This window comes from Lithohypha guttulata (assembly GCF_036872675.1).
Source record: "Lithohypha guttulata strain CCFEE 5908 chromosome Unknown scaffold_2, whole genome shotgun sequence".
Lineage (NCBI taxonomy): Eukaryota > Fungi > Ascomycota > Eurotiomycetes > Chaetothyriales > Trichomeriaceae > Lithohypha > Lithohypha guttulata.
The window spans coordinates 2,546,528-2,572,685 of record NW_027042751.1 but is presented as its reverse complement, the minus strand read 5'-3'; the positions used below and the strand labels follow the sequence as shown (position 1 = coordinate 2,572,685).

Here is a 26,158-nt window from a genome sequence, read left to right as displayed (position 1 = left end):
GGGGACCCACAGAACACCCAGATGCGGCAAGCACTTTCTCAGCTTAGTCGTGCCTCGGCTCGAACAGCGTCGCAGCTCGAAGTTCCAAACTGAATCACTGGATTGCATATTACACCAGAGAGAGAACACGGTAACAATACTGCGAGTCAGGTCCTGAAGTTGTGGTTCTCCTTCCTCTTAAATCTCTAGCCTCCTATTCAGATACAGCCGTATACATACATATACCAAGCATCCACACACCATGACCTCCGCAGCCAAACGCCGTCTCGACGCTCTCTCCCAACAACTCGTCGAAGGCATACCAGACGCAGGGCAATACGAAAACATCCCTCGAGTCCGCCAGGTAGCGGGTGAGTCTGCAGGAAAAAGAGTTCCTGGAAAAGTAGCAATTATCACAGGTGCGAACAGCGCAACTGGTATTGGGAGAGCGACTGTGCATCAGTTGGCACGGAACGGCGCGAGAGCAATCTATATCTGCGATTGGGACGATTCTAACCTCGAGACGCACAAGAAGGAAGTAAAGGAGTTGTACCCGGAGGTTGAAGTACATGCTATTAAGCTGGATGTGGGTGATGAGGAGAGTGTGAAGAGTGTGTGTGAGGATGCGATAAAAAGGTATAAGAGATTAGATATCATGTTTGCAAATGCGGGTGTGGTGGGTGCGAGGACGACGTTTGTGGGAATTGATGCTAAGCAGTATATGGATACGATGCGGGTGAATTCGCTGGGAGTGTTTCTGTGTGCAAAGTATGCTGCCATTGCAATGCAGCAGACCAGCGAGGAGAAGAAGTTCCCTGGTGGAAGTATCATCGGCACAGCGAGTGTTGCTGGCTTAAGATCGAATGCTGGTGCAACCGATTATAGCGCGTCTAAGGCATCGGTTGTGTCGCTTGCTCAAACGATGGCGTACCAGCTTACTGGAACTGGCGTGAGGATGAATGCGATTTGTCCGGGTGTGATCGAAACTGGGATGACGAGAGCTATGTATGACCAAGCGAGAGCAAGAGGCACGGAGAAGAAAATTGGCCAACTCAATCCGCTGAGGAGGGGCGCAGTCGCTGATGAGGTCGCAAGAGTAGCTCTGTTCTTGGCTAGCGATGAGGCCAGCTATGTTAACGGACAGGCGTGGGCGATAGATGGTGGACTGAGCGCGGGGCATCCATTTGTGCCAGGAAAGTTAGGATAGAGATTTACTCGAGAGTGTCCTTCAGCCCCCCAAATCTCTAGCCAGCACTTCCATGACTTTATGTGAGTCTAACACGGTTGGGGGCAGGAGCGCAGTGCTGTCATCCACCTCCCCGTCCTCCAGAGATACGCTCACGTCGACTGGTGTACTGTTGCCATGGTGTTTGTCATACTCTTCTTGACTTATGAGTGGCGGCTTGAGGCGCGTAGGGTCTTCTCGTATGGCGTAGAATGTCGGAAACTCCATAACTGTTCGTCCTTCCAGCACTGCTCGAATGGTCTGGTCCTGCGGAATAGGTATGAGGCACTTAACTTTGGAAGAAGTGCTTGGATTGTGTAGATAGAAATGAATGCCACCAAGCGTGTCTTTATGTGGTCCTTGACGGTTTTCCTCCTGCTCTGCAGGCATCTCGTTCGCACCTTCTTTCTGCTGGCTTGCGTCTTGTACAGCGCCTTGCTGTTTGAGTACGTGGGATGTGGGCGGCTCTTGTTTCAACGCCTTCGCACCACTGTCTGCAGTCACAGCAGGCTCGTTCATACTGAACTTCCTTTTTCTCTGCACTTTCTTTTTGCCCACAATACCGATATAAGATTCACCAACGAGTCTCTTTTCAGGACAGGAGCCTACAACTCTTTCACCATCCTGACATAGCCACTCGATTGTCCACATGACACTCTTCTGTTGTCCAACCCAATGTGTCTTGTTCTGCTTCGAACGTGACAAGCCTTTCGGAGCTCTGACAACCTTCACATTTCGCTCTTCGATCTCCATTTCGACCTTCGGTCGTGCATCGTAAGGCTTTAGTTGCCGAGCCGGAGCAAGATTGATTCCACGATCGAGAGCATTATCGTCTGCTCGTGTAATAGACCTTTCCACTCCGGCAATGAAGTTGAAGTCTTTGTCAATCGATGAAGGTGTTGCGAGATCCGCTCGCTTCCGATATTCGGCAGGATTGCGCACGCCCGAACATTGCGCCCAGGTTTTATGTTTCTTTACGCACGGCAATGAGCAGGTATGGGTGCCACAGCGTGGACATGTATATTTGATGGCATTTGCATGACTGGAAAATTAGCACGTTATCCGAAACGACAGCGTAGACTCACCATATCGAACAAAGGTCGATCAGTAGAGGCTCACGCGACATGCTTCCTGTTGTCCCATGGTTGTGATTTTGACTTCTGGTGTTTGGTGTTTCCGATAAAGCAGCCAATGCGACCTGAGAAAGCTAGAACCTTTCTTATCGATAAGCGGATTACTGCCGAACAAGATGACGTTGAGTTCGGATCTATAACAAGAAAGCTATCTCTACTCATGTGCTGCATGGTCGAGCAGCTTGTATGCCATAGTACACGCACTGACCCAACCTTCTCACTATGTACAGGCCCAGATGACAAGAAAAGCACAAGAAACAAACAACCACTCCTTCGAGTCCCAGGTGTCTAGCTAAAACTCGTTTCGCTGATAGCAATCCTGATACTGCTCTACACTCGATTGTATTTGGAAAGGTCAGGTATGCTGTATGTCGAGGCGTGTTTCGGCGTCTCGAGTCATGCATTGGCAGTACGTGAGGTCTCATAGCCTGACAACGTTCGTGGCTCGAAGCGTGTGCACTTTCGGGTCAACACGTTTTCATGAACTGTAGGACACGCCTGAGCATGTTGGTGGTCGTCCGACGAATTTTGATCAAAGAAAGGCTTGCGCTTGTATCCATTCTCATCACCAGCTAGGAAGTTGTCTGAAAGCACGTTACACAGCATGGAGCATCTGAGTAGTGGCTGCTACGACTAGAGAGTATCCAGGGCACATGTTTCGACCAGAAACACAACATTTGGCTGGATAGTTGGCTAACCAATCACCCGGGATTAGTCCACATAATATGCTCACGTACTCATGTTCGCTGTTCTCATGAGTAGCCACTCTCACGGTGAGTGGACTGTGAAAGTGCCATTATTTCGGTGAAGGCGAATTGTGAAAACAATGAAGCGGTCATTTTCTCAGGGCCGGCTCACCGATCATAAAACCGGAAAGCAAACGCTGGCACCTCGAGGGAAGCAGCCTGACGTTATACCAAGAGGTTTTACCATGTCGCCTGAACGCTTAGGTACTAAATAAGCTAGACTTGGCGACAGTGTGGCGTTCTGAAATCGCAGTTTGAGCGAGCCAAGCTTTGCAGCCACGACTTTTCAAAAGCTTTGAGTTTGTGCTAGCACGCCCCTCCTTTTCCGCGTCCTAGCATCAGGAACATTGTTATCGTATCCATATCACCACAACACGCTGTCGCATATGTCTCGATCGGAAGCCTGTTGAGCTTGAGAGGTGCTGAAGATGCTGTAAGCTGTAGTACCTCAGATTGTCCCTGGAGAACAGCAACGAGACAGATACGAACATCTCACAACGGTTCAACGTCCATGCCCGTCTCAATCGACGAGAGCCTGTGGTTCGCTCGATGTGATGCAATTGCTCCATCACATATTGCAACCTTGCTGGGCTTCAGTTCCCTGCTCTCCGATTGCCGACCAACTTGCTCACTAACGAGTGTCCGGCTACCTAGCATTTTGACCTTACCGTGACAGAAAGCACGTTGCAACAAAAGTCTTCAATACCAAAGTGGCTGGTTGTTTGTTCGCCAGGCGTCCAACGCGCCTGCTGGGGACGCTTCGCATGCGACCTATCCACATCACTTCCGCCTACTAACGTGCTACTCTCACCCGTACCACGAACCTTAGTGCAATTCTTTATTCGATGTCGTGCTCGTACCATCATCCACACTGACACCATCACAATCGAGGATCTTGCTCTACCTCGATTTGACTTTTCCAGTCCTAACTTATTAGATGTGATCGGCATAGTGCTTTACTTTGTTTACTAGCTCTCTACAATATAGAAGACGCTCTCTCGGTTTGTGTCCTTCTTTCTCTCTTCTTACCACACCTAGGGCCGACTTTTGTAACCACCAACTTACATAGGCGCGGCACATGCTGAACACACGGGCTCAACGAAATCTCGAAACCTTTTTTTGCGCCTGCTTTGTCAGGTCAATCCGATCAGTGAAGTGGCGTTGAACAGCAGCAGACTAACTTAGCAAAACAACATCTAATAGACAACGACAGTATGTCCATCTTCCGAGAAAAGAAAGAGAAGAGAACTGAAGATGCCTCTTCTGGCTCGCGCAACATCTCGCCAAAGCCGGAGAAATATGACGCTGAGGGCCACGATGTCGAGCGTCGAACGTCAACCACGGTCCAGGGCCAGAAATGGAAGCGAATCTGTCCACCTGAACGCAGAGCTGGATCCGTTGCCGGCATAGAAGATTCATCATCCGACACGGCTGATCGTCTTGTTGAAATGGAAGCTGATAACGCGATCAAGTATCGAACTTGCTCGTGGTACAAAACTGCAGCTCTACTTTTCTCCGAGTATATTTGCTTGGCCATCATGTCGTTCCCATATTCTTACTCGGTTCTCGGACTGGTTCCTGGTCTGATTCTGACCGTGGTTCAAGCAGCTTTTGTGCTCTATACCTCCCTTATCGTCTGGTAAGTCCCTAGGCTTGGAGGAAATGATAGCTGGCTCTAACCACGAATTATAGGGAGTTCTGCTTGCGCCATCCTGAAGTGCGAGATGTGACAGATATCGGCAAGATGCTTTTCTGGAACAGCAATATCGCCTACTGGTTCACAGCAGTTATGTTCATCCTGAACAACACATTTATACAGGCTCTTCACGTATTAGTCATCACTCGATATCTCAACACGATGACCCAGCATGGTCTCTGTACCGTCGACTTTGCGGTCATCGGCGCTGTTGTCTGTTTCGTGTGCTCCTTGCCACGAACTTTCAATGCTCTCAGCCACGGTGCCTGGATCTCGGCAGTTTTCACATTCATAAGCGTCATCTTGGCTGCTGCCTTTGCCGGTGCCGAAGGAAAGCATGGCACTGCAGGATACAACCCTGTTCCAACACATACCGAGAACGGTGTGACGATTGCAGGCGGCGAGCCCTTGGTGTTAGTCATTCCATTGGCATCAACCCCTTTCTACAGCGGACTGAATGCGTTCTTGAACATCGCATACACATTCATTGGACAGATTACCCTTCCTAGCTTCATCGCAGAGATGAAGAATCCATACGACTTCAAGAAAGCGGTCACCATCGTCACAATTGCCGAAATCATCGTCTTCTCCCTTGTGGGCGGCATTATCTACGGTTACACTGGGACTCAATACAACACGGCACCAGCGTTCGGATCTCTGGGCAATCTCGTATATCGAAAAGTCAGCTTCAGCTTCATGATTCCGACCTTGATCTTCCTCGGCGTGCTCTACGCCGCCGTCTCAGCTCGATTCGTCTTCTTCCGAATCTTCGAGGGAACACGACACAAGTCGGAGCACACCATCATCGGATGGGCATCCTGGGCTGGCATCCTGGCTGGATTATGGCTTCTAGCATTCGTCATCGCCGAAGTCATCCCTTTCTTCTCTGAGTTGCTCAGCTTGATGTCCTCGCTGTTCGACTCCTTCTTCGGCTGGATCTTCTGGGGCACTGCATACTTGCGCATGAGACGAGTGGACTACGGTCCGAACTTCTACAAAGTCCGTGGCTTTAAGGGCTGGTTCGGCTTCTTGTTGAATTGGTTCATCTTGCTTACGGGATTCTTCTTTTTGACTGTGGGAACATATGTAAGTGCCAGCTTCGCGAGACTTGTGCGTCTTATGGAACTAACTCGTGGTTTACAGGCTTCGGTGCAAAGCATCATTGACGACTTTGAGGTGGGGGTCAAGAGCGTGTTCACTTGCGCCAATAATGGGTTCCTTGATTCAACTGGATACTAAGCAGGGATGTACTCCAGAATTTGACACGGTCACAGGTTTTTGAAATTTTACGATTAGGGTTATGTGAATAGTTGGCTGTCAAAAAGAGGCAGCGCACAGAACATTGGTTACGAACGACGTAACAGTCTCACGAACACGATTGAGATTAGTTTGATAGTCCTTAATAAGAGAAGTTTGTTGGTGTGTTATCTCGTGCAAAGAGTAGTTCGTGATTCTGCTGATCGTATTTTTCTACCTACAAACCTATTGAATTGTCCTCGGATCGAAAATGCTGTGCAGAGACCACGCAAAATGCACAAGAGTTTTAGTCTCGAATTCTCACCACACCAATACATGCCTGCTATTCAGTACTTCGTTCGTTCGTCATCTATCAAGGAAGAAAACTGTGCTTGCTTCTTTTGCCATATAGGTCATATGCATCAAATCAGTCGGGTATCGTGCGGCTTAGCTGCTTTATCTCGGTTTATTTATTTTTCGTCTTGGAAAAGAGCTTCATTCTCTTGTTGGGCTTTGATAAAGGCTTCTTTGAAGAGATTTGCGTCTGGGTAGGATTAGAGTATTGCTCAGGAATGTCAGAGACGACGAGACTTACTGTCACTGTTGCCGAATCGGATAGCTAGAGTCTGTGCTTCCGGCTCACCCTCGGAGACATCGGCAGCAACGTTCCATACCCAGCTTCGGTCACTGCCAACGTTGGGAGACAGCTTCATATCTGGGGTAACATAGTGGTTGGCGCAGACTTTGAGGGTCTTGTCTCTTCTCATGACCAGGCGGGTCTTGCCGTTCTCCTTGTGCTTTAGCAGGCGAACGTCACCAGTACCGCGCTCTTTCCATTCTCTCGAATCTCTATCGAACTTGAAAAGCTTCGCTCTCATTTTGAAGGTCTGCTCTTCTGCTTCCTCGTGCGTCTTCGTCTCGACCTGCTGTGTAAGATGAACAACTGGTTCGAAGTGGACATCTGCTTCCTCTTCCTCTGCCTTTTCCTGTATATATGTTAGCAGTCTTTAGACTGCCAGAAATCAACCTCCACTTACGTCGTCGTCATCAGCCTTCTTAGCCTTGCTGCTACCGCTTGGCTCATCGACCTCTTCCTCCTCTGGTTTCTTCTCCTTCTTTGCACCCCCACCGAACATCGAAAATACTGATGCACTGACACCAGAAGCAGCTTGAGCAGCGGTGTCTGCTACCTTGCTTACAACGCTCTTCTCTTCAGTTGTATCGGTAGCCGGCTTTGTAGAGTCTTCTGTACCTTTAGGGTTCGTGGCCAGCTTTGTCTCCTGCTCGGCGAGACGAGGCTCGTTGGAGGCTACAGAGTCCGACATCTTGCAGAGGGTTGTAATGGGTATAGGTCGAGGATCCGTTGCGATTTACCGTTCGTTTAGGTTGGTGGATCTCTGATACAAAGGCAGTATAGTGGTCGAGGGATGGCGAAGTGTTATTGCATACGAGACGGTCAGAAATGTTTGTTGGCAGAGGGAACAAGTGCACCCCACTAGTAAGTTTAATGGCGGCCAGATTTCCACCGTCAGGCACATTGGTCCCTGCAGAAATGCCTAGGTGCCTTAGCTCGATGGTGCTGGTTCGTCCACGACTTGGAAGGATAACGCCCTCGAACTGCTATACCGGAACGCCCACGGTTGATCTACTCCTGGTCAGACAGGCTTTATGGACAACTAACGTCCTTCTGTGCAACGTCTAAATCTTGCCCGCTACTTCTCGTAGCACTGCTAAAGCCCTCACTGGCCCATCTGATGACGTACCATCTAAGCCCTCAATCCCTGTTCGCAATTCGGTCGTACAAACAAACTACCAACAGGCAGATGAATTCTTGCTCTTGAACTATCATGAGATTCTCCTTCTATCTGCACTGACATATTTGATACCTCTTCTGTTATGGTGTGAAATACTCATAGGTAACTCCACGTCTTTACCATGCTGATCGTTGACTTGCCTGAGGACGTACTGTCCATTATTTTCCTTTTCCTGGATCCAAAAAGCTTTCTCGCTTTATGCACCTCAACCAAGGTTCTATATGCAGACTACCAGAGAAACCCACTGTTCTGGAGGACCAAGGTTGCCACAACATTCCGTACACCGATCAGTCCGCTACTGAAAGCCGATGGTGCTAGATGGTACTCACTTTACCAGCGATTGAGGACTCAGACCAGGCTCTACACTTGGGGTCAAGGTGTAAAGGGCAATCTCGGTCAAGGCGTTGGTCCTCGATTAGATCCAAATCTCCTCCCCGGTTCTCCTAGACCTCAACAGATCCTACCTCTGCCTCGTAGTCCTCCAGGACCACATGGCCGTGCCATGCGTGGTCGCATCATTCCTGCTGGACCCAGGCCAACTACTTTTCAAAGAATCAGCTCTTACTGGCCCACAGAGGCGCATGTGCCCGACGATGTTGGTGTTGTTGCTGATCTACAATGCGGCGGGTGGTCGACAATAATATTGTCGTCAAGCGGCAAGCTGTACATAGCTGGTTGTATCGATGCAAGAGACGGACGCATACTTGGTGGACAGACTGATCGATTCGAAAGACTGGAGTTCCTAACTCAGAGTACTTCCGCCATTGCCCAGTTTTCAGCAGGTCGTGCACACGTTCTGGCACTTACCGATGATGGTGAAGTGGTGTCGTGGGATAGAATCAATGCCAAGGGCTTGAAGATATACTCTCGTCATGGCGGTAAACTGCCAGGTAAACCTGCGAGAGTCGTTGCAGGTTGGGGGGAAAGTTCAGCCTACGCTCCAGATGTTGGGATAATGTATTGGTCCCCACCTAAAAATGACCAAGAAGACGATATGGTTGATGCACGAGAAGTGAAAGAGCGGGTCATACCAAACACCACTAGAGCGCTCTCTGCGGACGGCACGTTATATGAGGTTACTGCACATGTTGTACTTGAAGGTATGATCATCTGGACGACCGGTGACTCTAAAGTGTGGGCTTGTCAGATTGACCACGACAACGAAGAGGATACTGAGCCAAGAGGTCCGTGTATCCAGTTGCCAGGCTACTTCGACGGTGCAGATCTGGTCAAAGATATCCAAGGCAGTTTCAGGCACTTCGTCGTGTTCACTGGTTCTGGTCGTGTGCTTGCTGGTAATGTTGACTATGTACAACTGTGTTTTGGAGCGGCTCAGAGGACAGCGAGGGAGAATATCGATGGACAAACCGACGCCGTTAACCCATCAACATGGGCTAATCTCAATTTTATCCTCTCAAGTCGACCGAGAGACATTCCTGCTTTGCAAAACACAGGGGTCATTTCAGTGAGGTTCGGGGATTGGCATTCTCATGCCTTGCACAGCGACGGCACCATTACAAGTCACGGACATGAACCACAGTCTTGTGGTGCTCTGGGTCTAGGCGAAGCACACCAAGGAGGCAGACTCCGTGGCATGATAAAGCCACAAGGCTTGCATCCAGATACAAATCTTCAACCAGTAGCGGATATCAGGGGTCGACAAGTCTGGTTTGAGCACGAAAAGCGTGATTGGCTCGGATATCTACAGCATACTGCTGAGCAGCATTTTGCTTCACACCAAGACCAGCCTTACTGGCGTGAAATCTTGCATGATCATGCAAAGCAAACTATGTTCAGTGAATGGATAGAACAGGAAGGCCGGCACTGGGAGGATGGACCAATCTCTTGTACTTCGAGGCTGCCAGAAACCAGACAGCAGACGAAGCCACAACACGGCGACGGCCTTGAATTCAAGACTTATTTTGCTCTGGCAATAGGCGCTGCAGGGTGGCACTCAGGCGCTCTCGTGCTCGTTGACGACGACAAAGCCGAACAGGTGCGAAGAAAATGGATACGCCAAGACCATAGTCAAGAAAGAGGTCCAGAAATTGAAGCACAAGCTATGCAGCTAGCTTGGACGACAGAGAGCTTCCCACGGACTCAATTGCCAGATGGTACCGAAGCACCTGTGGCAGGCGATCAGGCTCCCGAGCAGACAGTTGAGAATGCATTGCGACCTTGGAGAGATGGCATGCCTACAATGCAAGACCTTGGACTAGAGTCTTCGCAAGGCTAGGAATTATATAGTCATCCCAAGCAGATCAGCGTGTCAATCCATCGATATTGACCATTAATGATGCGGCGTAGTATGCACATGGGTATACGGAAATGGCGTCGTTAAGTGCGTGCGGAGTTGCATTTAAAAGTTCAAGGTCGGTGGTTCAAGTTGCCGAGGGTAGCATGAAAAATGATGTTGCACGAGGCAATACCACGCGCATACTATGGGTCGTCGTTGCACGCGTTTCGCACATACTGGATTTGATGTGAGATGTCTTGAGCTCGACTTTCCATCAGTCCGAACTCTACATCTTAGCTAGATCGTCCTCTTCCTAATTGCGTCTGTAGCATGCAGAGTCGTGATGGCGCTCTTAAAGCACCTTCTGCACTGACAGTAAGCTCGCCATGGACACGTTCACTCCTCGCAGGTGCCCTGGCTGGATTGACTGTCGATGTCTCGCTCTATCCACTCGACACCATCAAGACTCGACTACAGTCGAATTTGTCTCGACATGCCTCCTCCCTTAAGACGAGACACACCTTTTCAGGTACGCTTCGTTCCATCTATGCCGGCCTTCCTACAGCTATCATCGGGAGCATGCCCAGTGCCGCATCCTTCTTTGTCGTCTACGATGGAGTCAAACGACAAATGATCGTTCCAGGACAGACGTCTGTGGCGATGCAATCATATGTGCATATGCTTGCCTCCTCACTTGGCGAAATCGCAGCCTGTGCCATCAGAGTACCAACGGAAGTCGTCAAGCAACGCGCACAGGCTGGTTTGTTCGGTGGAAAATCAAGTCTGGCTTTTCTCGATATCTTGTCTGTTCGACATACAGCTGGCTATGGTACAATGGTCAAAGAGTTATATAGAGGAGGTGGCATCACTATTATGAGAGAGATTCCGTTCACAATACTACAATTCACTTTGTGGGAGCAGGCAAAGAGCACATGGTCTACACGCCAGGCACGACTCTCCAATCGAGAACACGGCTTGGTTACAGCTGGAGAAAGCGCGATATTTGGGAGCCTGTCGGGAGGTATCGCTGCAGGGCTGACCACGCCATTGGACGTCCTGAAGACGAGAGTCATGCTCGAGCGGCGTGAAACTGGTGACACAATGACGAGAAAAGGTACCACAAGAATCTTCAAACAAGTCTTACAAGAGGAGGGTTGGCGAGGCTTCTTTCGAGGCTTTGTGCCAAGAGTTGGTTGGATAAGCACAGGCGGAGCAATCTTCTTGGGCACTTATCAATGGGCGGTCAACACAATGGAAGAGACTGGAGCAGGACAGAACGATGTCACGCAACAGCCTTTGTGAACCTTTGAGGCTTGAAACAGAGCTTCTTGTTGTGTGACATAGGATGCTCGTGTCGGCCGTTCTTATCGCGTCATCAGCCCGGAAAAGGAAACGTCATTCTCACTTTCGGCAACGATAAGCCCAAGGACATCGCCAACTACATTGGTTGTCCTCAATTGAGTACCTCACCAAAAATTGCAACGTGGAACTGCTAATAGGTTTCCGAAAAAGCCTGCTCACTGAGAACCACAGCGAGATTGAGAACTCGATCATACGAAGTTTTCTTGTTCAACCTGCTTTATCAGCCAGTTGCTGCAGCCGCGCATTACAGCTTCTCCAAGCTGTTCCCACCGCAGCTTTCTCAGGACATTACACGAAGAAGGACGAAATATAAGCTTCTCACCGCAAAACACCTAGGTAAGATTGTTGTTGTAAGTCTTGAAGGACACCCGACTAACCCATGCAGCAACCATGGAGCGTCTGAATAATATGCCGCCAGAAATAATCCTCAAGATTTTTCAAGAATTGTTCACCTCATACACGTCTTGGAACGAACTCCTCTTTCTGAACGGACGAAACAATGACTTTCGATCTCTAACTCAGGTTTGTCGAATGTGGCAGGATATGATACTTAGCTCTGCTATAGCCCCTGGTTCTGGTTCTGTGTATAGATTCACGAAGAAAGGTGCGGCTGAATCTGCCAAACCGAGATTCTTCGTTCGCAGGTTGAGTGGTCAAGACGATTGGATTCCGGCATATTGATCGATTTGGCAAAGCCTGACAGATCGGAGTTTTGTAGCCTTAGGCGACCAGGTATGCGAGCATCGAACCTGAGCTGGCAAGGAGAAGGTGTGTTTGGCCATGCAGGAATGCGAAACACGGCGTCATCGGCAAACTTTACACGCTCTATGACGTGCGGTGATCAAGGAAGCATTCAGGTATACTGACATGGAGGCGTATAACAGATTGGTCGCTGTGCTTGATGGGAGCGTGTATGGGTAACGAGGACTTTTGTGCCTTGCACGTCGAAGTTAATCCTTTTCGACGGCACTCCGACAAGGACATCGGTTGCACCCATATGGAGTAGGTCTGTCTGTCCTGACTGGAAAGATAGTATAATTCCATGCACAATTCTTTCTCCCTCCAGGGACCATCACACAATCAACAAAAGAGTATTGCGCCTGTATGCCAATTTCAAAATGCTTCAACGTCGGTCCATGCACGTAATGACGTGATAGCAGCTGAAGATCTATGCAAGAAGTACTCGAGTAGCTTGATACTAATCAAGCAGATACTTTGTTTGCTTTTCTTGTCCTATCTCGCAGGGTGGGCCAGTGATTACTAGTGCGATCGTTTGCTGTTGCCGAGCAGCCTCTTCTGTCTACCTCTGCACCTTCACACATTTCGGTACAATCTCGCCCAATGCACCGAGTACTCGACGAAGGGAAAACAAACGGTGCTTCACCGTCTCCACGTCTGACCATATCAACCATTGACATTCCCGTGATGGATTCTGGAAGCAAGCGAGCCCCGCCCTGGGGATGCTCTCCAATGTCCCATGGTCGAGCCCCCGCATAAACTGAATTGACCCGATCGCGAGCTGGCAGGCTATACAAGATGGCATCGTTGGCCGCAACCAAACGCGTGCGCAGACTGCTTCTCCTTCTAGCTCTCGGTCACTCTCTGTGAAGCTGATCGAGTAAACGTGGAACGACTACCATGCAGATCAAACACTTCTTCGAGGATGCCACGGTGCTCGTGCACTCAGCACTGAACTCCCTGACCCTAACGAATCCGTCATTGGCCTTTGACAAGGAGAACAAGATAATATACAGGAGGCCGACCAAGGATGCTGAGGTCAAGGTGTCGATGATATCAGGAGGAGGCTCAGGCCACGAACCTGGCTTCGCTGGGTTTGTTGGCAAGGGTCTCCTGACGGCTTCTGTGGCTGGTACTATCTTTGCTTCACCTTCGGCGGAGCAGGTCAGAAGAGCTGTGCTTACTAGGGTTCCTACTGAGAAGGGCGTCCTGGTAATCACGATGAACTACACCGGAGACGTGCTGAACTTTGGCATGGCTGCGGAAAAGGCGAAAGCTGGAGGTGTTGCTACAGAGTTCTATGCTATTGGTGATGATGTTGGAGTGGGACGAGCAAAAGGCGGCAAGGTTGGCAGACGAGGTATTGGAGGTGGTATTCTGTTGCTGAAGATATGTGGTGCCCTGGCTGAAGCAGGTGGCAGCTTGACTGAGGTATACGAGCTTGCTCAACAGGTGAATCGCAACCTTGTGTCACTTGGCTCGTCGCTTGAAAGAGTGCATGTCCCTGGTCGAGAGATTCCCAAGGAGGGCGATACCGAGGGTGTGATTCCTTATGGCGAGATAGAGGTGGGCATGGGCATCCACAACGAGCCTGGTAGCAGACGAGTCAAAGCCACTTTACCAGAGCTTGTCAAGATCATGCTTGCTCAGCTGCTAGACCCCAAGGACGAAGATAGGCATTACACCAACATCACCAAGGACGACAAGATCGTCCTCTTCATGAACAACTTGGGCGCGACATCGATGATCGAGTTTGCCGGCGCAACCAACGAGTGTGTAAGGCAACTAAAGGAAGACTACGGCTTGACCCCCGTCCGAGTCATAACAGGCACTTTCCTCACCTCCCTCGACGGGCTAGGCTGGTCCGCCTCAATCCTGCGTCTAGAGGATACAGGCCTAGGCCCTGGCAAATCCATGCTCGAGCTCATCGACGCGCCAGCCGAAGCAGTAGGCTGGGCTAACACGGGCGTGGCCACATCGACATGGAACGAAGACCACACCGCCACATTCGACCACAGCGCACAAGACACAGCCGATACGTCAAAGTCGCATCTCACCCTCGACCCTGCGCAGGCATCAAAAGTCCTCAAAGCCGGTCTACAGAGAATGGCAGCTGCAGAAGCAGACGTTACTCGTTACGACACCATCGTCGGAGACGGCGATTGCGGCATTGGTCTGAAACGTGGCGCGGAAGCAGTCGTGAAAGAGCTGGATGGTGGGAACCTACCAAACGATGCTGTCGCGTTCCTCAATAAGATTATCCCTGTGGTCGAGAATACAATGGATGGGACGTCGGGTGCTATCTACGCCATCTTCCTGAATGCTTTGGCGTTTGGGCTGAGGTCACAAGATACTGGTTCGGAGCAGGCGGCGACGTCACAGGTGTGGGCTCGGGCGTGTAAGAGTGCCATGGGTGATTTGGCGAAGTATACGCCGGCTCAACCGGGAGACAGGACATTGATGGACAGCTTGGTGCCGTTTGTGGACACGCTGGAGAAGAGTGGAAGTGTGAAAGAGGCGGCGGCGGCAAGTAGAAAGGGTGCAGAGGATACGAAGGGTATGAAAGCTAGTTTGGGACGAGCCGTTTATGTGGGAAGTGAAGAAGAGTGGATTGGGAAGATACCTGATCCGGGAGCCTGGGGTTTGGCTGAATTTTTCGACGGAATGGCTGAGGTTACAGGCTGAGGATAATGAGGTGGCAGAGAAACCAGGTGTTGGCCGAAAATATAGTCGAAATTTGCTCGAATGCCTCGAGCGGAATGGTATTGCAAACGCCTGTAGCAATCTATTGTCTTGTAACAACACGTCGTGATTTTTGACTGTAAATCATGGTAGCCTGTTCATACCTCTCCACTTCGGGGTACAGTCTGGCACGCTTTATAGACCTGCGTATTTCTCAGACTAGCAAAGTAAGGTCGATGTTGTCGGCACTACTAGGTTGTCGTAGTCGAGAAGAAGAGCCCTAGTGAAAATCGTGGTATTGTCACAGACCCGTCTTGTTGGTGCGATAATCCAAGTCCAAACTTGGCTTCTCGCTGTTCCGCCCGACTAAGCTCGAGACAGGCGATGCATTGTGGATTTGCTGGATTCCGTGTCTCGTACGTATCGCGCTGGGGAGTGCCAAACTTTAGAGCACTGCTGCGTATTTCAGAATGCGCAAGATTCTGATACTTGTATGTTCTCTTCCAGCCGTATAATCATTATCCCTTGAGGTAATGGCATGTTGTAATCCCATGGCACGTAGCAGTACGTGTAATCTCTTACTATAGTGGACTCTCAAGACAGCAGAACCAGGATGACCGAATCGCCTCGCAGGAACATTTTGCTGATAAACCTGTCGCGATTGACACTCTTCGCGTTAGCGCCCTTGCCCTGCTTCTCTGTCCACATCTCCTTGACGTTCTCGAGGACCATATTGCAGTGGCGATCGAATGCTTTGACACGAGCGAGCAGTTTGTGGTTGTTGCGGCAGGATATCAGGACTTGAGTGTGGGTTCGCGTTGCTGTCATAAGGATACTGAGAGGACCGGTCGATAGTTCGTGGGTTTCAAGGAGAGACACTTCATATTCTCTGTATTAGGATATGTTAGCGAAGGCAACAACAGGCAGTAGCGAAGTGAGAATATGAATGTTCAGAGACAGCATGCATGCACATCCAATGGTATAACAACATCATACGTGGATTATGACAATGATGTGGCGACAGTGATGATGTGCATCGATGATACGAGTTGTACTGTGATGATTTGGAGCAACGAGATGGTCGTCTGTTGATGACAACGGAGCGGAATGCATCTCGGAGCCCCCAGTGTATGCAGCGGACAGGTGGGGCAAATCGGACAGGATGCATGTTATGGGGTAGAGAATAGAGAAGACCACCTCAAGATGAGGTGATTGGAGCCAGACTTACGATAATTCGTTCTTAGGCTTGCTCAGCAATTCCCTAAAACTCATCAGTAAAGCGTCCGAAGGTGTAGCCTGAGATATACTGCGACTGAGCGTGCAGGCGCAGATTGTATCACGGGTGTGAGACTCACTGTATCTTGGAATTGTCTGCCATGTTGACCTCGAAAATGTATAAGAAGTCGAGTGTCTGCAAAAAAGGTCAGGATTTGAGCGTTCTTACTCTTCTTGATTCAGGACCTTCTTTTCAGAAGGCCCGCCAAGCCATTTTTACACGCCAAGGTCTATTCCAATCTCAGACTAGCTTATCTCCACATCACGTCAGGCCTGTAAGTCGCGTACAGCGCTGTCAGTCGCGTTGCACTAGTGTTGCTATGGCATGTCTTTATATGCTTCATCGTGCTCGTTCACCTTCACCATTATGCTGCCTACCGTCTCTTTTGTTCCTTTTGCGTGGCGGTCCTCCGCTTCGCGTGATCAGTATAAGCTTATTGTAACATTATCTTAGCAGAATAATTATTTCCTTCTCCTCCAGCAAGCCATCGACGCGTTTGAATCACGTTCCAGCCACGAAAACCCACAGTCCTCGCGCTCACTTAAGCTACCTCCAAGCAACACTTTCTTTCTCGGAGATACACCTACTAGACCTTCACACCCGGGTCGTAGATACGATCGAGCATGTTGAACCTATAAATTACAGCAACCGCCAGGACCACAAGCGAGCATGGCTGAAGAAGAAAGCGTGACAATCTCAGTTAAGCTGAAGGTATTATACACCTTCGATGTCGAACACAAGGTCGACCACCTTTCTCGACCAGCTCAGTCATATCAAGTCGATACCGCAGCTGTTGACGAGAACACGACCATTGGTGTCATCGACTTGCGATCATGTATCGACGCTATGATTACCTCGAGTCCGGAGCTCACCCACTTCCTCGAAAACGACTACACTGTCTACGTCTACGACTATTCCGAACCGAATATACCGCTCGTTGGTCATGGAATGTTGTCGAAGGTTCTGTCGCAGGACGCTGGCTCGAATGAAGCTATGGTCACTGGCAAGATCACAAAGTCGGTCATGGCTAAATTCAAGAAGGATGTCGAACCATTCCTAGAGGTCAAGCTGAAACTCACACCCATTGCTTCATCTTCTTCGAGAGGCAGATCTGGAAGTATGAGCAGTGTTCAAGACGGAATGCAGAGCCAGTGGTCAAGTTTTTCACAGGCCGGTCCAGCTGCGATGGACAGATCACAGTCTCCGGCGGATCAGTCACGACTGGACAACCTGCACCGAACTTTACACGAAGGCAGTCAACGTCGTGACAGTGCCTACAATAACTCATACTCATGGGGCTCATCATGGTCGTCCTCGCGTCCTACCACTCCAACACAGCAGTACCAACCACCTCAGCTGGTGTCCTATCACTCAAGACAACAGTCCCAAATCGCAAATTATGGAATGCACCCAATCATCCGACGAGGATCTGAGTCAGGTTATGGTTCCGGAGATGAGGTAGAGGAAGGTCCTGCTAAGAAACGTGCTCGTATCACAAAGGTGCAAGCCACAAAGAAGAACGACTTCAATATCGAACAACGACCTAATTCTTTACGAACTGCTGCTATGGGCGCTTCGAGCTTGAGACTACACCAACCTATTGCCATCAACCCGGCTGTAGCCCTCCAACGAGGCATGTCAACAGAAGAACCCGTGAGACCACCAACTCCCATCGTAGCGCCTGTCCGCAGAGCTGGTCGCAAACCGACAGGTCGACCCAGAGGAAGACCAAGGAAAAATAGAGAGACTTCCGGTGAGCCATCTTCGCCTGTGCAGCCACCTGTTCAGCCACGACTACCAGGTTCAAATGTATCTTCTCCGGAAGATACTCAAGATCGTCAGCCTGATGCAAGCATAGCAGGATCTCCAGCACACTTGACTTCCTCGCCTCCTTTCCTACCACCACAAATGAACGCTGTCAAGAGTCCCGAGTTGCCCAAAAAACCAGCCCCGCCTGTACATGTCCCAGACAGTCACGACTCAGGCTTTTTCAGTGCTCAGGTAGAAAGTACTCAAGCCGAAGCTGATACTCCCAAGCAGGAGAATGCGATAGACATGGATGCTCTTTTCACAGATATTGATGTCAACGACTACGGTGATCTGTCATGGTTAGATGCTGTGGACAGCACAGCTCTAGACGCAGGTATGCACTTCGACAGCATTGGTGTGGACAACCACTACACACCTGTATTTGATGAGGAAAGCACCGTTGGGATCCCAACGCCTCAGCCTGAATCTCAAGCAGGAACAAAGCCAATTCCCACTCCGCAGCCAGAGCCTCAACAGCCGACAGAAGCTGTTACCTCACAACAGGCTCCGCCGCAAACGATACCTACACCCACTCTCCAGCTCTCATCCAAAGTGTTGAGTCAGCCTCAACCGGAACCACCACCAACGGACTCAACTGATTTCCAGAAACCTGCTCTTCCAACTTCGTCTATCCATCCACCGACCGTGCCCACGGACAAGAACGGTCGTCCCGTTCCCACACTGTTGCCGAGACCTCGACCACTGAGGGACATTCAGCGATCTCAGAGCACGTTACCTCCAGTGCCGGCCAGTGATCCGGGCTTGAGACCACTGTGTCGCTCAAACACATGTGGTCCTGAACTCATGAGCGATGCAATACAATCAGACGCGCCGGCTGACAACAAAGATGGCAAGAAACCACCCCGGAAACGCATTGGTAAGGAACAGACCAAGGCCCGCCTTGAGCAAGCATTAGCTTCTGGTGCTATGCCACCCTATTGCCACAATTGCGGGGCCATCGAAACACCAGCCTGGAGAAGAGCATACATCAAGCACTTTGAGTGTCCCATCAATGAAGTAGACACTTCACTCAACCAAGGTGAACTATGCTACAAAGAAGTCTTGCAGTCCGATTCCGACGGTTCAGTCAAATCGTGGAGGGGCTGGAAAGTGGACAAGACTCAAGGTCAGCCTGAAGACGGATGGGAGCTGATTAATCTGTGTAATCCTTGTGGTTTATGGTTACACAAAACAAAGACAGTACGACCACCCGAGAAATGGCAGAAAAAAGACCCAAAAGAGAAGAGGAAGAGAAAGAGGCCACCAAAGCCGCCGAAATCCAGAACGAATCCTCCTCGTGCAGCAGCTGGCAATCTATACAGTGACGCCCTGCAAAGCGATGTACAAGAGCCAGATAGTGAAGACTCTTCACCAGCTGATACTGCAATGGAGGATGCAGGGGATGACAACAACGACACTGCCACGATAGATGGCGAAAATAATGAGGCAGATCAAGAACCTGAACTTCCACCTTTACCTAAAGCTGTGATGAGCGTGCAACTTGGCAGTAGAACTGTCAAGTGGGCTGACGTCTCTGACAGGCAAGCTCAATCTAGTCCAGTTGGCAGAGGAACTATTGATGAGCCGATTAATATTGACCGAACACCTGACAAGCCTCTCAGACGGAGGTTGTTTTCACCAAATACCCTGGTCCGTGAGGAAGACACGGCTTTACCTTCCGTTCTTGGTGAGAAGAAAAACACATCGTTGTTACCATCGTTTGTCCGAAGAAGTCCTCGCATTAACAACATTCGAGACATCTTTGATGAGAATCAGGCGTCCGCCACTGTTTCAGTAGATGCAGTCAATGGGACAGGTAAAGAGAACGTCGCACCACTCGCCACGCCAGGCAACTATATTGACGACTTCATTGAACTCTTTGGAGATAATGACGAGGTCATCTTGCCTCCTGCTACACCGACGCCTAGAAGGCGCTCAGAGCGCATCCTGCTACGAACCCCTGGCAAGACACCGAGTCGTGAGTTAGATGAAGAACTTTCTATCAACGTGCAATTATCGTCCAGTTCAACAAAAACACCGAAGCAAGGTTTCAAGGATGTGGCTGAGTTGTTCATGGATACCATCACTCGGAATCTTGACCCCAAATTCATGACACCCAACACTCGTGCAGTACATAAAGCTTGCTACGGCAGTGGGTCACCAACACCTCGTCGTGTGCCTGCAAACACTGGCTTTACACCGAGACACAACACACCAGGTCGAGCATCACTCGATTTTAACTTTCCAGATTTGCCGTCCCTAAAAACATCGTCGCCAATGTCGCACGATGCTCTGAGCTATGGACTACCCGAATTATCAACGGATACGTTGCATGTGGATATAGAAGAATTGCTCACTACTGATGTACATATGCCTAGTTCGCCACCCGTCAGTGGTTCTGCCCGTTGGAATTTCGATCATGAGGATGACTTTGGTGGCATGGTCAGGTTTGAAGAGTCTGACGACGCAGACACTGATGCAGATATTCCTACACAGGGCACATCGTCCTTGCTGAAAACACCCAGAAAACAGACTGGTACAGGCATGCTTGAGGTTGCGACGCCTAGCTCGGCAGGGTTGAGGCGTAGTCCTAGACATCTTGGTCGCGATTGAGAAGGGAGTTCAGTTGCGGCTGTGATCGTGCTCTAGTACAGACGACGTGCTTCTACTCACCTGGGCTCGTGAGCTATCTCAGCAATTTTTGTCAAGCAAGGGGGTCTTTGGCATGTACCATAAAGCAGTCGCTCGAGGCGCTCGTACACATTTCGTAGTGGTGTCTGTAATCAAAGCACAGGTGGACTCGCTCTCTACTTTTTCCAAACTCATGTTGCGTGCTTGTCATTGGTTTTTTAGAAGATCTTTTGTTACATTCTGTATACCAATCTTTGTCCATACACGCTGCTCGTATTCCAACAAGTTCAGCTATGTCCAGAATTATGTTCACATTTCAAGAGACCGTGCTATAACTGAGATCACGCGAGTCAATATATATATATAATCTCACAAAGAAAGAGAACTCCATATCGTAACGGTGAGTAACCATCACCAACCTACTCACAACCCGAAGCCTCAGAGCTAGTTGGATAGAACCACGCAGCCACGGCAATAATCATATACAACATCATCAACAGCAATCCCTCCAACCAATGACTCTTTCCATCCTGAATCAAGTAATTGACCAGGAGAATCGCCACAAACAACATCGCCAGCTGGAAACCATCGAAGTACAGAGTCATCTGGTCTCCTTTGCCGGCCATCCAGCCGATGATCACGACGAGAGGTAGGACGAGAAGAGCAATCTGCATGGATGAGCCGACTGCGACACCAATCGAGAGGTCCATTTTGTCCTTGATGGCGACGGAGACGGCGGTGAAGTGCTCTGCTGCGTTTCCGACGATGGGGAGGAGGATCAGGCCGACGAAGGTTTTTGAGATGCCGTTGCTGGAGCAGGTGACCGAGTTCAGGGAGTCGACTAGGAATTCGGCATTGAGGGCTACGAGGACAGTGCTTGCGGCGAGGGTTATGATGGCGACGGTGAGGGAGATGGCGGGAGTTTCGGGTTGATCGTCGTCCTCTTTTTCTTCCTCGCCACCCATGGGAATATTGAAAGGTTGGTCCATGTCCATGGTGTTCTTTCGACCAGTGATGGCTTGTACTTTTCTCAAACCGGTACGTTGCTTCCAGCCTTCCTTTTGCTGCTCGGTGAATCGGGTCTTGTTCTTCTGACTTGGTGCAGTGTAGTAGGATACGTGCGACTTAAGCTGGAAGAATAAGTATGCTCCATAGATAAGCAGCAAGATAATAGCAGTCGCGTGCGACAGTTGAGGTACACCAGTGACGATGGCCTGTTCGGAGCTAGTTCGGTCGGCTGAACCTGTTTGTGCCCAGGCTTCAAAAGTCGTGGGGATGATGAGACTCGCGACTGCCAAGAAGAGTAGGGAAGCTGCAGTCTGTGCGACCGTGGTGTTGAAAGACTGTTCGAACCTGTTGATGCCGCCGAGGAAGAAGGCCATACCCAGGACTAGAAGTAGGTTGGACAGCATGGATCCGAGGAGCGAGGTCTGCACGATCAAGAACTGATTTTGAAACAAGGCGATAATGGAAACAATAAGTTCGACAGCATTTCTAAGGATTGTTAGCAAATGTTTCACACCGAGATCTGCAACTGCATACCCGAACGTGGCGTTGAGTAGACCTCCTAGGACTTCTCCTGTCCTGAGCGCAATCTCTTCAGTTGCGTAACTGAGTGTTCCTGCCAAAGGTATAATCGCGATGAAGTTAACCACAAAGATAGCAATGTCGTTCGCATGGGCGAAATGTAGTGCTATACCGATAGGAGCTGAGCCTCGTTAGCTTTAGTATTGCATGAATTGAAACCATGAAACTCACAGAATATAAGCAGAACGTTAATCCATGAGCCAAAGACGACTGCTCTGAATTGCCCCCAAAATGTGAAATTGTATTTGTCCTTTTCTTTCACTTTTCCATTATTGTCGTCGACATTGACCTTCTTCTTGTGCGAAAACAGATTCAAAGCATGATGACGTGCCTTTTCGGTACCTTCGTTCTGCGCATGATACCCAGAAGACTCTGCTTCTTCTCTTGAAGGTACCTCAGTGCTTGAACTACGATCGCCTTCGTAGGGTGCCTTGTCCTCAGCAATGGCATCGTCGTAGGGTAAGGGGCTGTCGACCCTGTTCAAGTCCTTCTCGGCATCTCCTGGCTCGACACCTCTTTGTCGCGACGTGGCGGATGGATCTGTTTGAAAGTCGCGCAGGGCCTGCTTGCCGTTTTCTGTATTGCCCCTAGATCCTGGTGTGAAATTCTGTGGAGTGGATCTTATTCTACCAAAGCCTTCCTCAGCTCTAGCGATCTGGTTGCTGGATTGTTGACGATTTGGATTCCATCTACCAAAAGGGTTCCTGCTATCAGCGTATGCATGCTTGCGCGCATCAGATTTGATGTGATCTAAATCTTGTTAGTGCTGCAACACTGTAGAGTACGAGCAACTTACGCATCTCGCAAGGAGAATTGAGGTACTGACTTGCGCTGAAGGCTGATATGGACGTATGAAAGTGTAGTGGTGGCCAGTGATGGTGAACGTCGACAATGCTTCGAGGAAATAACAGGTCTGGAGTCTATTCGAGCAGTATGAGTGCAACTGCTGTTTGCGAGATGAAAACGAAGTTCGGTTGGTAGTGACGTGGTTGTTTATGTTTAATGGGTCAGAGTGGCTGTCCAGGTTTAAGACCGAGCAAGAACCAAGATCTTCAAGGACGATGAAACTGGAAGTGCACAGCCAACAAAGTAAAGACCTACCAAAAGTGTGAATACGGAGTAGTGGAGGCGAATGGCACCAGTACCTGCCACTCAAGGGGAACGCACGGAAGGAGAGTTCGACATGTCGCAAATGCATTCGCAACGTGAAGCCGCCAGTCGTGGCGTCGATCTGTGCTTGAACACTGAAACCCAAGTATTGATTAAGCATAGCGTTAGGCTGTGCGATCGTGGAGCACTTGCAATAGCTATACATTTGTGGCTTTCATCCGGTGTAAGCTCGAGCGATGCTGAAGACATAGCTAGCAACCAGAACCTCTTCGATCCTTTTCAAGATGGTTACGATCAACGATCCGTCATGCTTGTCAAACAACCAGCTACAGTCTCAATGCGAACAGTATCGTTCGTGATCAGTACGTATGTGAAGGGTGGACATGAAGTAAAGCTATGAATGGTTGGCGATGAAGCCGAGTCGAGATGTCATAGTGCTTGCGGAGTCAAGCCTGCCAAACCTTTGCCAATCAGGCTTGCCGAGTGCTTGTTTCCAGTTCCAAGATTGCTTGTTGGTGCTCCCACTTGGCAGGCCCGTGTCCAAAACCTCGACCAACTGAAAGCGCTCTAATGGCAAAATTTTGCTATGTTTGCGCCACGAAAGCGATAATGCATGGTTACGCGACGGTCCTCGCTTACACGCATTCTGTGGCTCACTGCACGAAGAACGTGGAAAAGAATCGCATCTCTAGAACATGACAACGTGCATGCTGCGTCATTGCGCAGGAGTGAGCGAAGTTCAGCGCGAAGCTTGTGCTCAAATGCGGTGGAGTGTGCGGGCACACACCCAAAACCGAGCCAATAGGCAGACATTGGACTTGTCCTGATGAACAGCCATGGGTTTCCAATGAATTTGCTGTGGCGCAGCTAGACGATCATGGAGAAGGTGCCTGGGTGAACTGACTTCGTTCCAGAAAGCTCTCAATCGTAAAGAACAGATTGTAAGCCTGGACCTCGAGGTGCTCGACCGCATGCTCAGGATTGCGGTTATACAGGCACATCGTGCTGTGCTGTCCAGGGCGCGTCATCTTTGCGACCCGAAAACGATCTTAACCATCGATCTCGTGCATGTAACCCGAAGTAGACAGAGCCTAATGTACAATGCTGATCAACCACATACTGGCTCTGCGAACCCGATTGTCCAGCCCATCGAACCCATAATAACAACAAGGCCTGCCAAAGCAACGCCGACGCTGGCAAGACCATATATCCATGCAGCCCTCCAGTTCATCCCATTCAATTCCACAACCCAAGTACTGACAGTGGTCAAACAGCCACAGAAGCCTTGTTGTATGCCTATCAGTATAGCACAAGCGTTTCCACCAGCAATGCTTGCACCAACGGACCTGGCGTGTAGAAGATCCCATGCCATTCCAAGCACAAGAGTCCCAAATATGTTCGCCAAGAACGTGCCCAAAGGGAAATTCTGCCTGCTAGGACGATTGAAGTACTTAGCTAGATAGAACCGTATGATACAGCCTGGAGGGGCAAACAGCAGCGGGATGGTAGCTCGAGCTCTCCAGTTTACAGGAGATGGCCCGGATGCAGGTGGGAAGATGGTCAGGAACAATGCCCCGAAAATCCAGCAACCAAAGCCAACAAGCACAAAGAGTGGATTCAAGACCTTCACTGTCAGCCGAGTATGAAAAATCTGCTGCGGCAAGACTGGTCGTAGGAATTCTGCAAGATGGGTACCAGCTCTGAGACCGGCCAGTGATACGGCAGGATGGAGTATCAGAACGGCAATGAGAGCTTCGAAGCTAAATCCTCCGCTTCGACTAGCAGAGGCACGCGCATTCCGGTAAGCTGTTGTGCGTGAGAAGGTCGGCAGAGCGTTTGTAAGAGCCAGAAAGGCATCCTGAAGGTAAGTCGAAAACGACGTAAACGAGCCACAGAAACCTGTGGTCAGTCCTATGTACAAAGGTATAGCCTTCTTGAACTTCAGGTGTGTCGCTGACAGCTTAGAGTCTTCTGGCGGTGCATCATCTTTTGCTGGAGATGGGCCTAGGTCAGGAGGCAAGCCGAAGAGGTTACGGTCCTCAATGAGGAAGCCCATAAGGAACGAACCGCCCAGGTTGGCCCATAGAACTCGGGATGTGACTGGTGCGTCTGGATACTGGGTTATGGCTTCGACACCAACACGAGCTAACGTTCCGAGCAATGAGAAGAATATCAACCACGATATGATATACAATTCGTTCAGCCAAGGCGGACTTTCAGATGACTTATCCTGCGGTTTTTCGACGGTCTGGGCTTTCGTGGGCTCGTCTTCAGGCGCAGTAAACTGTCGATTGGAGTAGATTGTCATATTCTGGCTGTCGACTGGTGATCTGAGAGAGGTGCTTGTGAACGATCGTGACTTGGACGTTGGCAATCTGAGACCATCACGCCACGACCTTTTATGTGGCTTTGACAATCTAGCGCTTGCGGACAATTGTCGATGTGCATCGAGTCTAGATGTATCGCTGTCATCCACAGACGAACCGCAATGACCATTTCCATCCTCATGGGATTGAAAGTTCTCTTGTGCCCATCTCTGCCGGAAGTAACCAAAGCGATCCCTGTCCGAGTCCAACAGATCCGCCATACCCTTCAAATAAGTCCTCTGAGACGAACCTAGACGAAGCCAACCTTTTCTTGACTGTCTTGTCAACGTGTTGATTAGTTGGCACGTATGTTGATGATATCTATCAGGTACAGCTTCAAAGTGCTTGGCGGAAACGAATGTATTCAACAACAATGGAACGATTAAGTTCAACGTTCAGGCATGGAACTTGAGCTATGGCAAACATGATAGCAAGATCCGAAACACGTTTTTAGTCCTCGCTGTGATTGAGCGCAAGTGACAGGAGATCTGCAAGTGTCAAATAACAAATATGGTGCTCATCATACGCGTGG

The 26,158-nt window shown here is 49.8% G+C and overlaps 10 protein-coding genes across 10 annotated transcripts; 6 read left to right on the top strand and 4 right to left on the bottom strand.

The window, feature by feature from the left end:
• Positions 1-241: 241 nt before the first annotated feature.
• On the top strand, positions 242-1,186 carry LTR64_003038 (uncharacterized protein; the record flags this gene model as incomplete). Its single annotated transcript, XM_064897401.1, has 2 exons — positions 242-350; positions 399-1,186. 2 exons carry the CDS (start codon positions 242-244, stop codon positions 1,184-1,186), a joined length of 897 nt encoding a protein of 298 aa, XP_064756351.1.
• A 21-nt stretch (positions 1,187-1,207) lies between these two features.
• LTR64_003037 (uncharacterized protein) lies at positions 1,208-2,330 on the bottom strand (the record flags this gene model as incomplete). The annotated part of the gene is made up of 2 exons (XM_064897400.1): positions 1,208-2,246; positions 2,290-2,330. The coding sequence occupies 2 exons, from the start codon at positions 2,328-2,330 to the stop codon at positions 1,208-1,210; spliced, it is 1,080 nt and encodes a 359-aa protein (XP_064756350.1).
• A 1,967-nt stretch (positions 2,331-4,297) lies between these two features.
• On the top strand, positions 4,298-6,018 carry LTR64_003036 (uncharacterized protein; the record flags this gene model as incomplete). The annotated part of the gene is made up of 3 exons (XM_064897399.1): positions 4,298-4,722; positions 4,776-5,865; positions 5,923-6,018. The coding sequence occupies 3 exons, from the start codon at positions 4,298-4,300 to the stop codon at positions 6,016-6,018; spliced, it is 1,611 nt and encodes a 536-aa protein (XP_064756349.1).
• A 467-nt stretch (positions 6,019-6,485) lies between these two features.
• On the bottom strand, positions 6,486-7,340 carry sbp1 (Ran GTPase binding protein Sbp1; the record flags this gene model as incomplete). The annotated part of the gene is made up of 3 exons (XM_064897398.1): positions 6,486-6,559; positions 6,611-7,001; positions 7,053-7,340. 3 exons carry the CDS (start codon positions 7,338-7,340, stop codon positions 6,486-6,488), a joined length of 753 nt encoding a protein of 250 aa, XP_064756348.1.
• Positions 7,341-7,950: 610 nt separating this feature from the next.
• LTR64_003034 (uncharacterized protein) lies at positions 7,951-10,065 on the top strand (the record flags this gene model as incomplete). Its single annotated transcript, XM_064897397.1, has 1 exon — positions 7,951-10,065. One exon carries the CDS (start codon positions 7,951-7,953, stop codon positions 10,063-10,065), a length of 2,115 nt encoding a protein of 704 aa, XP_064756347.1.
• Positions 10,066-10,395: 330 nt separating this feature from the next.
• On the top strand, positions 10,396-11,367 carry PET8 (S-adenosylmethionine transporter; the record flags this gene model as incomplete). The annotated part of the gene is made up of 2 exons (XM_064897396.1): positions 10,396-10,594; positions 10,631-11,367. 2 exons carry the CDS (start codon positions 10,396-10,398, stop codon positions 11,365-11,367), a joined length of 936 nt encoding a protein of 311 aa, XP_064756346.1.
• A 1,596-nt stretch (positions 11,368-12,963) lies between these two features.
• dak1 (dihydroxyacetone kinase Dak1) lies at positions 12,964-14,850 on the top strand (the record flags this gene model as incomplete). Its single annotated transcript, XM_064897395.1, has 2 exons — positions 12,964-12,990; positions 13,072-14,850. The coding sequence occupies 2 exons, from the start codon at positions 12,964-12,966 to the stop codon at positions 14,848-14,850; spliced, it is 1,806 nt and encodes a 601-aa protein (XP_064756345.1).
• Positions 14,851-16,792: 1,942 nt separating this feature from the next.
• LTR64_003031 (uncharacterized protein) lies at positions 16,793-20,545 on the top strand (the record flags this gene model as incomplete). Its single annotated transcript, XM_064897394.1, has 1 exon — positions 16,793-20,545. The coding sequence occupies one exon, from the start codon at positions 16,793-16,795 to the stop codon at positions 20,543-20,545; it is 3,753 nt and encodes a 1,250-aa protein (XP_064756344.1).
• A 437-nt stretch (positions 20,546-20,982) lies between these two features.
• LTR64_003030 (uncharacterized protein) lies at positions 20,983-22,950 on the bottom strand (the record flags this gene model as incomplete). The annotated part of the gene is made up of 4 exons (XM_064897393.1): positions 20,983-22,057; positions 22,106-22,271; positions 22,322-22,900; positions 22,947-22,950. The coding sequence occupies 4 exons, from the start codon at positions 22,948-22,950 to the stop codon at positions 20,983-20,985; spliced, it is 1,824 nt and encodes a 607-aa protein (XP_064756343.1).
• A 1,359-nt stretch (positions 22,951-24,309) lies between these two features.
• Positions 24,310-25,568, bottom strand: LTR64_003029 (uncharacterized protein; the record flags this gene model as incomplete). Its single annotated transcript, XM_064897392.1, has 2 exons — positions 24,310-24,351; positions 24,381-25,568. The coding sequence occupies 2 exons, from the start codon at positions 25,566-25,568 to the stop codon at positions 24,310-24,312; spliced, it is 1,230 nt and encodes a 409-aa protein (XP_064756342.1).
• Between the last annotated feature and the right edge of the window lie 590 nt (positions 25,569-26,158).